Source organism: Scomber scombrus, chromosome 1 (genome assembly GCF_963691925.1).
Source record: "Scomber scombrus chromosome 1, fScoSco1.1, whole genome shotgun sequence".
NCBI lineage: Eukaryota > Metazoa > Chordata > Actinopteri > Scombriformes > Scombridae > Scomber > Scomber scombrus.
The window spans coordinates 33,148,791-33,163,896 of NC_084970.1; the positions used below are offsets into that span (position 1 = coordinate 33,148,791).

Genomic DNA, 15,106 nt, shown 5'->3' on the forward strand with positions numbered 1-15,106 from the left:
ATTAATGTTAAATGTAGTAAAAACTTAAATGTACAAGCAGGTGATAAACTGCTGTGCACATTTTGATAAACATTTCTTCCAAGATGCTGCATCATTAGAGTCTGATAAGATACTAAAATGATTTGATGTACTGTAATTATTCATTAAGGAAGCATCTGTAAGTGTGCAGTTAAATTACAGCCTGGTTGAGGGAATAACTAATTAAAAGCTGCTGTGTTTTCAAGACTAAGTCACCAATTCAAAGTATAATAGTTTGATTAGACTATTTCCTGCAATGTTAAAGAATAAATGTGCAGATTTAGACGGGGGGAAAACGACTCATGTGTTTGCCGTTTGGTCTGTTTTATTATTAATACATTTAACAGTAAGAGGCATCTGCACTGGTCACAGTAACAAGTTAATTGGCAGTGATGGAAAACCTTTACAAAAAGTAGAATTTTGCACAACAAGGATTATTTAAAATGTATAAAATGTTTCTCTGCATCACTCTGATCCACCTTAACACTATATTTCTTAAACAGCACCAGTAGGATTAGCACACTTTAGCCCCAACTTTGACATATCTCATTAGTTAAAGTCTACTCCATCTATAATTTTGGAGTTCTGTTTATCCATGTTTTATTACTATCTGGTCTTTTCTGTACACACAACATCTATCACATCTTAGAAGAAGGATCCCCTCCTCTCTTGCTCTTCCTGAGGTATATTCCATTTTTTCCCACATTAAAAGGGTTGTTCAGGGGAGCTCTTCCTAATCCAGTCTGAGGATAGATGATTGTAAAGCCCCATTGAGGCAAATGTGTTAATTATGATATGATATTGGGGAATACTAATAAAACTGACTCGACTTGAAGTAATGTAAGCATAGTGTGAGAATAGCTCTATCAGAAATGGAGGCGATTTGCTGCTTTGTTTGACCAGCAGACTCTGGAAAAATGTCTGTTTGCTTTATGAATATTTACAATAATGTAGGCCAAAACACACCAGGTCTCTTATTCTGCAGTATCAATCAACTGTTATACTACAGTAAGATGTAACTATTAAAATGCAATACTATATAATTGCATCTGAAAGCTGCATTAATCAATGTGTCCACCCTAATAAAAGTAAAGCTAATAGTCTGATTTCAGCTCTGTTTTGGTCTACGACTGAGACAGAAAATCTGGCTCATTAGTTGCTCGATGTTCCACTTTTCTTCACCACCTAGTTGCTATCTTTGTCTGTCGGCTGTATGGTGCGGTTTCTGGTGAGGTAGGTTTGCTAAAAACAGCTGCCTGCTGTTGCTGGAAGTGGAGTCGATGAGAGAAGTGAGACTGAGCCGTACTGTTAATGTGTGATTTAAAGCATGAAAACGAGCTGAAAGAGGCGACAAAGCCCCACAGAGCTGCAGAGCTGGTGATAATTCTTAGTAGGTTCATCGCTGTAACTGACCCCCTTTTCATATTACATGTAGGCGATTGAGTTCAGAGAATATAAATGTTAAACACGCTGGACGGTGCAACAATACTTGGTCCCAGCCAATTCCCCTTACTAAAATGAGCCTATTATATTGTACTGGGTGAATATCCAGAGGTAGAAGGAAGGGATTATAAGTACTCATCATACTGTAATTAAGAAGCTATTTTGTTTACTTGTTCTTTTTTGAGCATTTTTCAAAGTCAGTAAGTATGGTTTAAATGAAGTAATGTAATTAGTTTTATTTGTACATTCATCCATAAAGGAGTAAATTATGTATTTGTGCTTTAAAATGATTAACGGATATTGCAAGCTAGAAAAAAAGAAATCAATCAAATGTATTGCATCAAAAACAGACCAATCAGATCAAAATGTTATTATGCTGCCAGCACTGCAAACACTGTGTGTGATGTCATTTAGTCTTTCCATCTTTTGTGTGGATTACATTGTTAAATTATGCCTCACTCGTAATGAGTTTAGTTATCATCAACTCTCCAACTCTCCACCGTTGTCTATTTATTCAATGAATTAAAATGTGCTATATTGTTATAGGTATTGTTATCTGGATATGAGAATTTGGTCACAGCCCTACTTTATCACTAAATGATGCAGAGAAAGTCCAATTCAGTTTATTGTCAATTCTAGCTACATATACAGTTCATTGCCTGGGATGCACATGTAAGGTAACCTTGGGGAGTAACTAAGTAACTTTTACTTTGAGTAATTTTTTCACTGACCTATTTTTTACTTTTACTTGAGTACAATTCAATCAAGTAACAGTATTTCAGTACTCTTGACACCTCTGGGAGTATCCTGAACATACTCTTTGAGGAGAGTTACCATATTTGCCTTTTAATTCCAAAATAAAGAAGAAGAAAAAAACGATATCCACCAACAAAACAAAGCTATCTGGCTCAGCTCTGCATCAATCTACAGTGTCAGATGTTGCAAAACACGTCTGTTCCCAAAACTATGGCGCTGGATTTTTCCTGGCCTGAAATGTTGAAAATAAACTTTGCTTGTTGAGCTGACTCATCTAAAGCATTAGAGAGACACAGATAGCATCGCTCCATTCACAGTCTGCTGCATATTCAAGACATGCACAACAAAACATCAGCCAGCCAATCTAAGGCTGAGCCAAAGACCGCCTCTCTGAGCCAACAGTGTTATCAGAAAATGACAGTCTTCTGTCCGCGTTTTTGGCACCAAAATGGAAAAATGACTGTAATGTGAAATGAGCCTCTTATAACTATTTACAATATAGCAACCGTTTAAACCGTTTTAGAGAGGGAAGAACATTGTTGTGCAGACGGTTATCACATCACTGAAAATCTGAAGTATCAACATGCTTCAACAGGCCTGAACATGCAGGGACAACAGGAGCCAGTTTACTCTGCAGCAGACCCTCCTCTCTAGAGATATTTCTGCAACACCAGGCAGATGTGACAGAGAGAAAAACAAGCAACAAGGTCAATGCAGAACAGATTTATCTCAAATGTGATGTATAAGTAACTTTCCAAATTCATCTAAATGACCCTCATCTTCCGATTTTTTTTTCTCACACAAAGCCGGTAATTTGAGAAGGTACTGACGAAGGAGAGAACATATTTACAGACAACATGGTTATTTGATATCTTGTGTCACCAGGAACAGGAGGTGCACATCAGTATTTGGATCTGTGTGAGCACACCGGTAGTTATGAGATTAGGAAGGCTTACCTGCTTTGTAGGCTATTGTGTTGGTTTTGGCCACAGACTTCTTATAACACAAGTAGACAGAGGAACCCCACTGAAAACAAGAGCATAATGGGGGAAAAGTAAGCACGATGTTTTCTATCTAGTGATGCACACATCCACTGTCAGGACCAATCAGAGGAGGAATTCATCTTCCCAAGTTGTATTAAACTTCTACTACTACCAGTTTGTTTTAAAGTTGAATAAGTTCATAAAGGATCAATGAAGTGGCTTTTTATGTTTATACCCAATATTGACCTAATATAAGGTGAAAGTCTTTGTTTAAGTAGGTAGTTCATCACAGTTTGCTTTTTATTTTCTGCAGTGAGGTTATCGAGCATGAGCAGAGTCTGTTTTCAAATCTCTGCTTGTTGATGCATTCAAGGAGGAGGCGCTGATATCTGAGAGCTCAGACTCAGCTGCTGAACACAAAAACAAGCAATCAAGTTCACTTCACATAGTCCATGTGTGCTTATTGTTTGTTATCACAGCCTTGATCTCTGATTATGCCACCGTGACGTCACCTGCTGGCTTATAGACTCCCGTTTCTGAAGCCTTGAGTTTGGCATTTTGACCATTGCCATCTTGAATTTTTGGAGCCAGACATGATAAAAAAAGTGACCATATTTGGACGAGAGCATGTAGCTCAGTAAGGAGCTCTACATGCATCGCCTTGGTAGCAACTTGTCAATCACAAGGTAGCCATGCCCTAAAGCAAATACTGCTTAATCATCTATAGCACTCTAAATGGAGCCATAATTACAAAATGAACATCATGCTGTATTGAAGAAGACATGAAACTAGGGATTGAGACCATAAACTCAATAAGAAACTGTTTACTGAGGTATTAAATCTAGTGAGGAGTACAGTCATTTTCCCATAGACTTCCATTTCCGATAGACTTCGGACTTCTTTTGGCACAGGTGGAGTCATTTCCTGCTGGAAACTAGAGAGAAGGCAGGTTTAAGGCACTTCCGCATTGGCATCACTTTTCAGACCTGGAACTTCCCACTTGAGTTGAACGCACCACCAAGTAGAGCGTTTGACATTTCTTCTGCTTGCAACATTATTATGATAACAGAAAAGCATCATTTAATGTTCACTGTGATGAACCACGTATCAGAAACAAGTTTCAAGTCATTGTGAGATCATTTCTATACCTCACTAGACTTCATGGAAACCATTAGCTGCCTGGAAACGACAATAAATCAAAAACAAAATTATTAAAAGTATGATTTGAAACATGATTAAGACATAACATGATTATGGTGTTAAAACATTCATAGCCCCCAGTGTGGTCCTTCAAAAATGAAAAACTAAATAAATGACCTCTTTGACATATTTAACAGAGATGAAAAGTTGAGCCCTTAATTATAAAGCCCCCACGTGTGACAGTCAATGTACTAATCAATAAGCAGGAAAACACTGCACAAAGATGTATTACTCTTCCAAAGTTTAGACTTATAGATTCCAACCATGAGTCCACCTTCCCCGAGGCATGTTCATCTAGTAACTACACCATTAGCATTTAGAGACAAGCAACGATACATAAAATAAACACATCAATATTTGTGATTGGTCTATTTGCATTCAATCTTCCACAGCCAGGAGTTTGACATAAAGTATGCTTAAGAGTGATATATTAAAATGCTTCTCAGAGCTCCTACACTTGGGGCAGATTGAAAAATTAGCTAAATCTGAGTTTTATTATAGGAGCCTCTGTTTCTACTTCATGCTCCACAAATCTCAATAGATTTATATACAACCTCTAAAGCCTCCCTGGCACACTTGTTGTTGTTTGCGGAGATTTTAAGACACGTGTGCTGTACTATGGATTACTAAACGTAGAGCATACAGACAGAGCAAGGACTTATACAGTATTATAATATCTGTGTGTGTGTGTGTCTGTGTGTGTGTGTGTGTGTGTGTGTGTGCGTGTGTGTGTGTAGGTAGAAGACAGAGAAGAGAACACGACAGGATAGAGGTGGATAAAGAGAGAGAGAGAGCGTCTTGGGGTTTCTTTCTAGAGCGCAAATACAGAGTGAAGAGGAAACCAAACAGAGGAGTCGAAAGCCTTAAAAGCTCGAGACTCCGCTTCCCTCCTCAAATAGAAACAAGACTGAAATAACAAACACACGCGCTAATGCCGCAACACAAGTATAAATATAAATATGTAAGCATGCAACAGGGGAAGGGAAAGGGGAAAACAAAAAGAAAGCATCTATGTGAATGTGGGAGGATAATAATATTAACCAAACACATCCTGCAAAACTCGACTGAAATCTTTATTTTATTTATTTTAATTATTGTGTTCCTGTCTACAGATGCTTCATATCACCTGTCTGTTTTCTACAATGTTTTATAATCCAGTATAATCTCCTGTTCCCTCTGTATTTGTTAGTATATGTCAATACCGTATGCAATAACGGTGAATAATTTAAAAAACAAAGCGGCATTAGAAAACTTCCTGAGGCAAATTTTTCCATAATTGGGTGCGCTAAGCAGCTCGAGCATCTCACCTGGGAGCTGAAATCTCTCTCCTAACTTCAGAAAAACCCACAATCAACTCAGAAAGAGAGTAAAAACATGAAATGCAGCCAATTTCTTTAAAAATTCTCTTTCCTCCAAAAATATGTTTGAGGCTGAGACGCAATTCAGATTCTCATTCTTTCTACAAGAGAAAAGCTCAGAAAAGCTTCTTTATAGTCATTGCAGTAAGGCTCAGTGTCATATTGTATTGCTGGCTACTTAAAGTTGAAGTTAAAGATAAAGTTGAAGTTAAAGATAAAGTTGAAGTTAAAGTCTCTTCTTTTAAAACATGTGGAGATGGATTTGAGGGACGTGAGGCATCGGTTAGTTAAGGATTCAACTCTTCTGACTAAAGTACATCTTGACATTTTGAATGTCAGACGAGCCTCTGACAAGTCGAACTGTAAAGTCTGCTACAGTAAATTCAAAATGTCATGAAGTAACTTTTAAGAAAGACACCTTCCCCTCATACAGTGTGTTAATACCTTCTCATGTTCCAACTATTCAAAGTCTTACTCTGTGATCAAGTATTTGACATTTTTGGGCTACCCGCTGCTTACCCTCAATCTGACTCGTCTACGCCAGCTTCCTATTCCCTACGTTTTTCCAAAATTGCTTTTAACAACCACATGATACATTTTAAGTTTGGCAAATTGGGGCTAAGTACATAGTTTGCTCGTCAATAAGGGATCAGCACTGCATCTTCTGCATCTTCACACTGATACACTACTGAACTTCTTTAAAAATATTGCATTTTACTTGATTCCATATATTCTATTTATTCTATATTTTAGCTATTTTGACTATGTACTATTTTGACTATTTTAAAATGATTGCTATTTTCATTTTCCATCATATATTACATTAATGTTTCTTTTCTTTCCTCTTTCTTTTTTGTTCTTTTTTTAACATGGGTCTTTGCTCCTTTTATTCCTTTTAATGTGAAGCACTTGGTGTATTTAAAGCACTTTGAGCTGCATTTCTTGTATGAAAGGTCCTTATCATTATTATTATTAATTATTATTATTATGTATCCATCCTGCTCCTCTGGGTTTGGAAACCGGTGTCTTCACCTCTTCTGCAACACATTTCTACATGTATGATTGTTGAAAGCTAAATGGTGGCTTTATAGAGAAGCCCTTGTTTGATTCTGATTGTTTGACACTTAAACATGATGTTTTAATGTTGATGCATCATAGCTGCAGTGCCAAATGGGCTCAGATGTCAGTAGTGCTTCAGTGTTGGAGGATAAACTATATTTTCTCACCATGCTGCTGTTGAGATTCTTCTCCACCTTGCAGAAAGTGTGCGGAGGCGTCTCTCCCTTGCTCGGGATAATGATGCAGATGTCGGTGACGGCCAGGGCGGCGTGCGGCTGGCTCTCGGGCGCCCGGCGATAGGTGACGTAGATGCGCTGGGAGGAATTGCCGCTGACGTTAGCCGGGCGGCCGCAGGGTGTGGTCTGGATTATGTGGCAGCCCTGCTTCAGTCGCTCCTTCCACTCGTACAGCACGCTGCAAGGGATGAGGCAGAACGCGGCGGTCAGCCAAGCAAAACTCCACATCAGCGTGTGATTCATGCGTCCAATCGATGAACACAATAGGCAGTTATGATGTCATTGGCCCAATTAGGTGGAGCTCCAAGTTTAAGCATAACATCGGACATTTCTCCAACTTTTGTAATGGTGGACAGAATGAAGCTGATTAAACTAAATGTCGGCTTTGCAGATCATGTTAAAACAAGACATTAAAAAAGATTTATAGGCCTTGAAGTTGGCAAATAGGCAACTTTCTAAACTACATAATTTTGGACAAACCCACAAGAGCTTGAGTTGTTGTTACCAAAAGTTTATGAGACATAAATGAAGAGTGAAGGGAAACTTCGTCACACATCGTAACGATGCCCGCTAGTAAAAGAAAGACAGTGCTGCATATGCCATATTCCACGTCAAGTAACAATAACATGTCAGCACATAAGCGAGGAGCTCCAGCTGCATTCAAAGTTAAACTGTCAGCCAGCTCTTGTGGTGAAGTACACGCTGACTTAAAAAAATACATGACACCTTTCTTTCCTTTCTCATGTGGACTTTGCTATGAATAGCTTGTGTTTGACATAAAGTACGGCTGCGTCATATTGTATGGCGCTGTATTTAGAGGCAGCACAAATGTTGTTAATCATATTAAATTGCTAAGTTTAATATGCTAAATTAGACTTTGAATATCTCTCCAAACAGCTGATTTTGTGTGAGGAGTTCATGGTTTCGCACAGTATGTTTTAAAAAAGAAGCTTTATTTCAGGTGATTTGGCCCTCCTCTGCTAGAAAATAACATTAAACATTAAAAGATGTTCTAAAATAAAATATTAACCTTCAGGGAAAGAAGAGCAGAGGAGCTTTTTCCTCACAGAGAAAAATGCCATATTTAATAGGTTTACGCTGTCATTTATTTAAAGTGATGAGGAGTGTTTCGGTTTACCACCTCTGCTACACAACTCCCTGGTGGAAACTGAATGTGACAATACTCCTTGTATTCCTCTCTAATCCTCAGAATTGCACAAATCCAATTTTGGTGCTTATATGATCACAGATGGTTGCAGATAACACTAATTATTTCCTTTGCAGTCTGAGCAACGATGTGCTATCACATAGTGCAATCAGTAAAAATGGATATTAATGGTGGGTATACTTGTGCACACACACCTCAGCTTCCCATTAATCCTACCAGTGTCTGAAAAGTGCTACCCCCTCTGGTCTTTCAGCACGTAAAGGCTGCTGATACTGTCTGAGCATAGCTACTGTGTCAGTGCCTGATAAGCACTGTACTCTGTAGTGTCAGAGGCCAGTATTAGCCTCCTTAGCATTGTCACCACCTGCCTCAGCCGCCCAGAGGCGAGAGAGAGAGAGAGAGAGAGAGAGAGCGAGAGAGAGACAGTGGGAGAGAGAGAGAGAGTTCTGAACAAACACTATTGAATTCCTCCAGTTCAAAAGGATGTTGCTGAGGAGGACACCTGTAACTGCGCTTCAGACTCCTTTCACTTTTTGTCTGAAAATCCACAATGAAGGAACGACTGCAAGGCAGGCAGAAAGTGGGAAACTGCTGCACAGGAGGAATTTTCAGGCAGAGCGGAGCGCTTTATAGAGTGGAGAGCAATTGAGCTATTCAGAGCCGACATGATATGGACGGCTTTTAAGATTTGAGCTGCACAACTCACTCGCAACATCGAATGAAAGCAGGGACGAAGTTTCATGCAGTGTTTTTCAGGCCAGGCCAAAGAGAACCAACGCCAGCCCAAAAGAAATATCTTTAATGCCAAAATATAACGCCAAATATCCATTTCTTCTGAAATTAATAGCGTTTGGAGGCGTCTCTGTGCAGCGCTGTTCAACCTCTGTGCCATTGCCTAGGAAATACTTTGTAGCGTTTCTCCTTTTAAGAAACAGGGCAGCGAAAGTGACGGTGAATGTGAGGAAAAGGTTAGCAGTAAGTTGTCATTGTGGCAGTAAATGTAAAGTATAGACTACAGTGTGTCAAGTTAATAAATGCTGCAGCTTCTCAAGACAAATGAAAAGTCACATTGGTTGTTTCCCTAACTGCTGGATGAGTGGGGTTAGCGACCAAAGTTTGCTGCCAATTGGAGCACGCCGTCACCCCAAAGCAGCTAACCTAGGAGAAATATACTGTTTTCATGGTAGAGCAGATATCTGAAAGTAGAAACAACAGCAAACACAATATTTGCTTCAAACAGCAGCTGATCATAAGGAATTGGAAAACAATACATACAGCAACATGTTGTAATGTATATTACATGTAGGGCCTTGGCAATATATCGATATTATATAGATATCGTGATATGAGACTAGATATCGTCTTAGAATTTGGACATCGTAATATCATGATATGGCAGTAGTGTCTTTTCCTGGTTTTAAAAGGCGGCATTACAAAACAATTACGTAATTTTCTGAACTTACCAGACTGTTCTAGCTGTTCTATTGTTTGCCTTTTACCAACTTTGTCATTTTATCCAAATTACTGTCAAATCTCCTTGTGTAAACATTTTGTGAAAGCACCGATAGTCATCCCTACTATATTGTTGCGATATCGATATCGAGGTATTTGGTGAAAAATATCGTACTGTAATATTTGATTTTCTCTATATCGCCCTAGTTACATGTGTCCATGTGTGTGAAGCACTTTATTACACAGTGGTTCATTTACAGCTAGATCGATCAGTCCATTCATGTATTCAAAATAAAATTGCCAACAATTCCAATAATTGATTAATTACATCAATATTTTTTTATTCTCTCCTTACAGCTTCTTATTTGTAAGTATTGATTTAACATAACTTTTGTGTGTCCAACAGTGCACCTTTAAGACTCCTTTCTAACTTACCCCAGGTCAGTTAGTGGCGGCTTGTCGCGACCTTCGCCTGTAGCACAGGAAGATCTGCGGCGCCATGAGGCCGCCATTGTTAAGATCAGCCGAGTGGCCGGTTGGCGTCGTCTCAATGCAGGTGAACCCCGGCGGTACCTCCTCGCCCAACGAGCGGATCACCAGCGCCACGTCGGTGATGGGCGCCTTGGGCTTGGCTGTCTTGTGGCAGTCATCGTCAAAGTGGATCTCCTGGTCCAGCGGCTTGGACGATTCCGTCAGACCGGGCCATCACAAAGTAGTCGGCTACACGAGGGCCTTTGTCCTCCATCATCTCCCATCCCCGCCGACTGCCTGCACGGTAGCCGAGGAAAGGAAAGGAAGACAGACACAGAGACCCAGACAGGAAGAGAGAGAGAGAGAGAGAGAGAGAGAGAGAGAGAGAGAGAGAGAGAGAGAGAGAGAGAGAGAGAGAGAGAGAGAGAGAGAGAGAGAGAGAGAGAGAGAGAGAGAGAGAGAGAGAGAGAGAGAGAGAGGGGGATTAATTTTCGTTGTGGAAGCAGGTACAGGCGATTCTCGCGCCCTTGCTTTGGCAGTAAAATACAAAAACTGACAGTCATAAATCTTTCTGAGTGGAGGCCAGAGGAAGGTCAAATTAAAAGGGAAGGTGAAAATGTGAAGAGGGAGAGAGGGGGCTACGATTCTGTGCCAGGAAGCCATTTGCAGTTTAGGGCCGTTCGCTGACAGTATTTGACCAGATCACATGACCGGCTAAAGGTTCAGTGTCCTGGCTCAAGGACACTGTGAAATAACACGCAGCTCTGAAGTGGACTGAGCATTGTTGCTGTTGACGGGTTTTGAAACTTTTCTCTGACTCTAAAAAAGAAAAAAAAAACACCACCGTTATAAAGCCTGACTGCCTGCAGAGACCTGAGTGTGCATTTTAAAGAGGGTGCAGTGAGGTGTTTTCTTCACACTTGACATTCTGCCTTAATTACAGGCCGGTCTCACATAAAAAACCTGCTGATTAGAAGGCTTGTGATATCGCGGAGACTATTAAGCAGGGTAATAAAAAGCCAAACTGTAGTTTCCTAAATCAAGCCTAAGAAGGGGCATGTCCTGACTGCACAACATCATATGCACTCATTATAGAGGCGCACGCTGAAATGTATACGGATATGGATGGTTTAAACCTGTTAAATTGTATGGAAACACACAAAACGTCACTTTCTAGTTGAGAAATAAAAGGGTGGATCTTTCTGTTTGAGACACATAAGAGGGAAAGACTCTCTTTCACTTTGATGCGACGCAGCACTTCATCACTGATTGTTTGCTGCTGTGTCGTGATCACGGAACCGTTTCAGGGGAAGAAAACAAAGAGGAGACGGGCACCACGGAGGTCAGAGTCTGAGACAAAAACCATAAAAAAAGAAATTGGGCCAAAGACACAATTGAGAACAAAACTAATGGTGTGAAGAGAAACTGTGGCGTATCTAAAAAGAGCAGCTGCTAGAAGGCTTCGCTCGGCACGCCAACAAGTATTTTCTGCTAAATTTGTGTTTTTCTGTTTTTCTTTTTAAAAGGAGTTTTTTTATCCCTTCTTTGTTGGGTTTTTTTTGGGCAGGGGAGGTTTGTTTACATTTTTTAAGGCCATTACATTCCAATTTTATTGAAGTGTGAAATAATGTGTTTCCATTACCTCACATAAATAGTAACACAGGACATTTGCGATGCTTCAGGCTGTGTGTTCAATTCCTTTCTAATCAAAGAAATGCTCGAATTTTTCTCTCTGAGAGCACAAAGATGCTAAACAAATCAGTTTGCATCCTCACCTACACACAAGAATACATGTGTATCTGTCACACCCTCTTCACCTCTTCTACAATAATGCATACAGGCATTATCGCCTTGAACCTTATGTGACAGTGTGTGGGCAAAGTTACATAATATTCCTCCTATTTATTCTCCGCAAAGCAGGTCAATACTTTTAAACAGCCTAACTCGATGGTACTGTTCTGGTGCTGCAGAACAAAGAAATACTGTAAGTCAGTTCTACTTTACAGTGGATTTCTTTTCTTTTTTTATCCTGTTGGAGCCTCTGGGTGTGGTATGGTGTGAAGTCAGTTAGCCTCAGTGACCAAATCCATCACTCAACCTTTTGACACTTGAGCCTCAGGGACATAAGTGTGTCTCTGTGGGTTAAAATGAAACTTTACCCCCCTTCCCCACACACACACACCGGTACTCTCTCTCTCTTCTCCTACTCAGTCATGCCGACACAGAACAACACGCTGGGGTTCATGACAGCTGAAATCAGGGGTTGTGGGAAACATGCACGGCAAAAATTGGATATAATGTAAACAGGGCACGACTTAAACATGTCTTTAGGGTTTTGCACAGATGGAAAATACTAAAGCTGATTTAAATCTCTTTAAAAAAACATAACCGAGTTGGTCAGTAAGAATTTCTCACCCAGATAAGCCGTTTCATTACAACCAGATTTCTTTCTGCTCAATTTACTTGTGAATAATTTCACTGGACAGGGTCTGTGATTCCAAGCGCATGCAGTAAGAGGGTGTGGGGAGAGAGGTTGAATTAGGAGGGCGTGTTAGCTAAACTAAATGTGTTGGCTCCAGGCTTAGCAAGACTCCAGCTGCCACCGAGGCTACAAGGACCACCGCTAGTGACTTCTTTTATAACCCTCATCATCATTAGAGAGTGTTAGAGACATTACAGACCAAAGTACAACTATATAGTGCACTACATTTACCCCTTATCCTAATGCTGAGTGTGTACATATATCCACTATATAGGCCTGTCACGATAACTACTTTTATTGGACGATATATTGTCTCAGAAATAATCGCGATATACGATATTATTGTCATTGGAAGATCATTTTATACCACTGATATAATGATAATATAATAGCATAATAATGTAAGGGGTTGGATTGGAGAGTGGGTGCTTCACTTATGTAAAAACACAGACTTGCCATTATGGTTGGTGACAGAGTTATTTAACTTTAATTCCATATAAGCGGCTCCGCTCCTTCTGCAGTCTCCACTCAGGATGAGCACAGTGAGGAATGGAGGACACTACTCGCTTAGCCAATGTGACATGAATAGCCTCTTAGCTGCTAATGTGAAGTGTGGCAATACTGAGGTCAAATGTCCATGTATCATAGATATGTAGACATGATGATGTTGATAATTACGTTATTGTACGATAAAGCCGATAACGTTATTATTGTGGCAAAACCTACCACTATATAGAGCACTCAGATATTCAACAATGGAATGGAAAAAAAGTCCACAAAATACTTTCTGCTAACAATCCCACAATTCACATGACTCTACAGCTGATGGCGACGACACAAAATGATGATGATTAGTTAGTGTCCAAAATCTTCATTTGCTGCTCACATAGACTGTATATAAAATGGACGTAACATCTGTGACGTCCATTTTACCACTTTACCGTCAAATATAAAATCAGGGAGGCCAAAATTTGACAAATGAACATCATACTACTGCATTGAAGAAGGCTTTAAACTAGCGATTGAGACCATAAACACATTTTGAAAAACGTTTACTGAGGTTAGAAATCAAGTGAGAAGTTGGTGAATTCTCCATTGACTTGTATAGAGACGGAAGTCCTTTTTGACAACCAAAACGGTCCGCCCCCCCTGGTGGCCTTTTGAAAGAATGCAGTTTTAAGTTACTTCCGCGTTCACATCATTTCAGAGGACCAGAATTCCCCGCCTGGCTGCTCACTACTGAGTGAACAATTAAGTCTCTATTATATAGTGAATGACTGAATAAGGGAGTGATACCAAAATCTTTATTTTGACTTCTACCTGTGAATGTCCTCTATCTAAAAGTTGGAAACTTTGGTCTTTGATGAGCTTTGATGCCAAAGAAAACCGTCTTCGATATCATGCAAACTGAGACTCTAGTCATATAGTCATAAAGCCTGCAGGCATTAGCAGAAGTAACAGAACTACATTTGTTTCTGGATTTACTCCATTTAGAGGTCGAGTTTCTTTGTAATGTAATGAGTGCGGTCATCTATAATTGGCAGTTTCTTTCACAACATTTGGCAGAGAAAGAAAAAGTGTTACTTTACATAAACATAACTAAAGCCCTGTGTTGATTGGCGTAACGAAATGATCTTTGCGAGGTCAATGAGCCAAGCTTATATACAAACAAACGGCAATTTGTGTTCATTTCTGTGATCGTCACTTCCAGCTATTGACAGATGGTGAGGAAAAAACGCTGGTTCGCCGTGTTCTGGCTCTTACACTCGAATTACAAATGCATCCCACCTCATCACTCCCTCACTGAGAGAAACTGATGAGAAAGACTGTCAGTGCTCGGCGCGCTGAGCCATATTTCTGTGCCAAGTGATGTCTGGTCAGCTGTGATAAGGCAGAAGGCGTGAGGTGGACCCCGGCCTCTGGCACCAGGACATTCAGTCCTAATCCCACATCTTAAATCAACCTCAATACTGGCAGCATACCTCTTGTTTATCTGCTGGAGAATAATTGGTTAAACTAAGAGTGACCGCAGGAACTCTGAGGGCCGCACATCTGCACAGCATCCTGAGTCCAGGACCGCAGTCTGCTTTCAACTTCCCGTCCAACACATGAATGTTCCTGGGACGCTCGCTCGCCGTTACAACACGCTGCTTCAAAAACACCCAGAGGACAGGATGTGGGACACGTGCTCGCTTCTTTTTTCAGAAATGTTTACATGGGAATTTAACACAATACTAAATACACAAAAATGCAACAGAGAGCTGTCTCTCGTGTCAAAATGAAAACAGGTGCAGGAGGAAACTCAGCTTCACATCTTCTAAATCAAACACATCATAGTGCTTTTCTTGGAATGATAGAACCACCGGGGTACGTGGCACACTCAGGAAAACAGAAAATTACACACAAGATCACCTCAAGGTGGCGGGACAGATGCACCAAGTTGCCGTCATTGCACCTTAACGTCTGCTCATAACCCACAC

The 15,106-nt window shown here is 40.2% G+C and overlaps 1 protein-coding gene across 1 annotated transcript in view; it reads right to left on the reverse strand.

Moving 5' to 3' along the window:
* Positions 1-15,106, reverse strand: part of LOC133977718 (C-myc promoter-binding protein-like) — a 97,199-nt gene that overhangs the window by 61,423 nt on the left and 20,670 nt on the right. The window contains 5 exon segments of the mRNA XM_062416016.1: positions 3,174-3,243; positions 6,985-7,231; positions 10,109-10,140; positions 10,142-10,372; positions 10,374-10,441. Of these exon segments, the coding sequence (XP_062272000.1) occupies positions 3,174-3,243; positions 6,985-7,231; positions 10,109-10,140; positions 10,142-10,372; positions 10,374-10,421 (628 nt within the window). The 5' untranslated portion in view covers positions 10,422-10,441.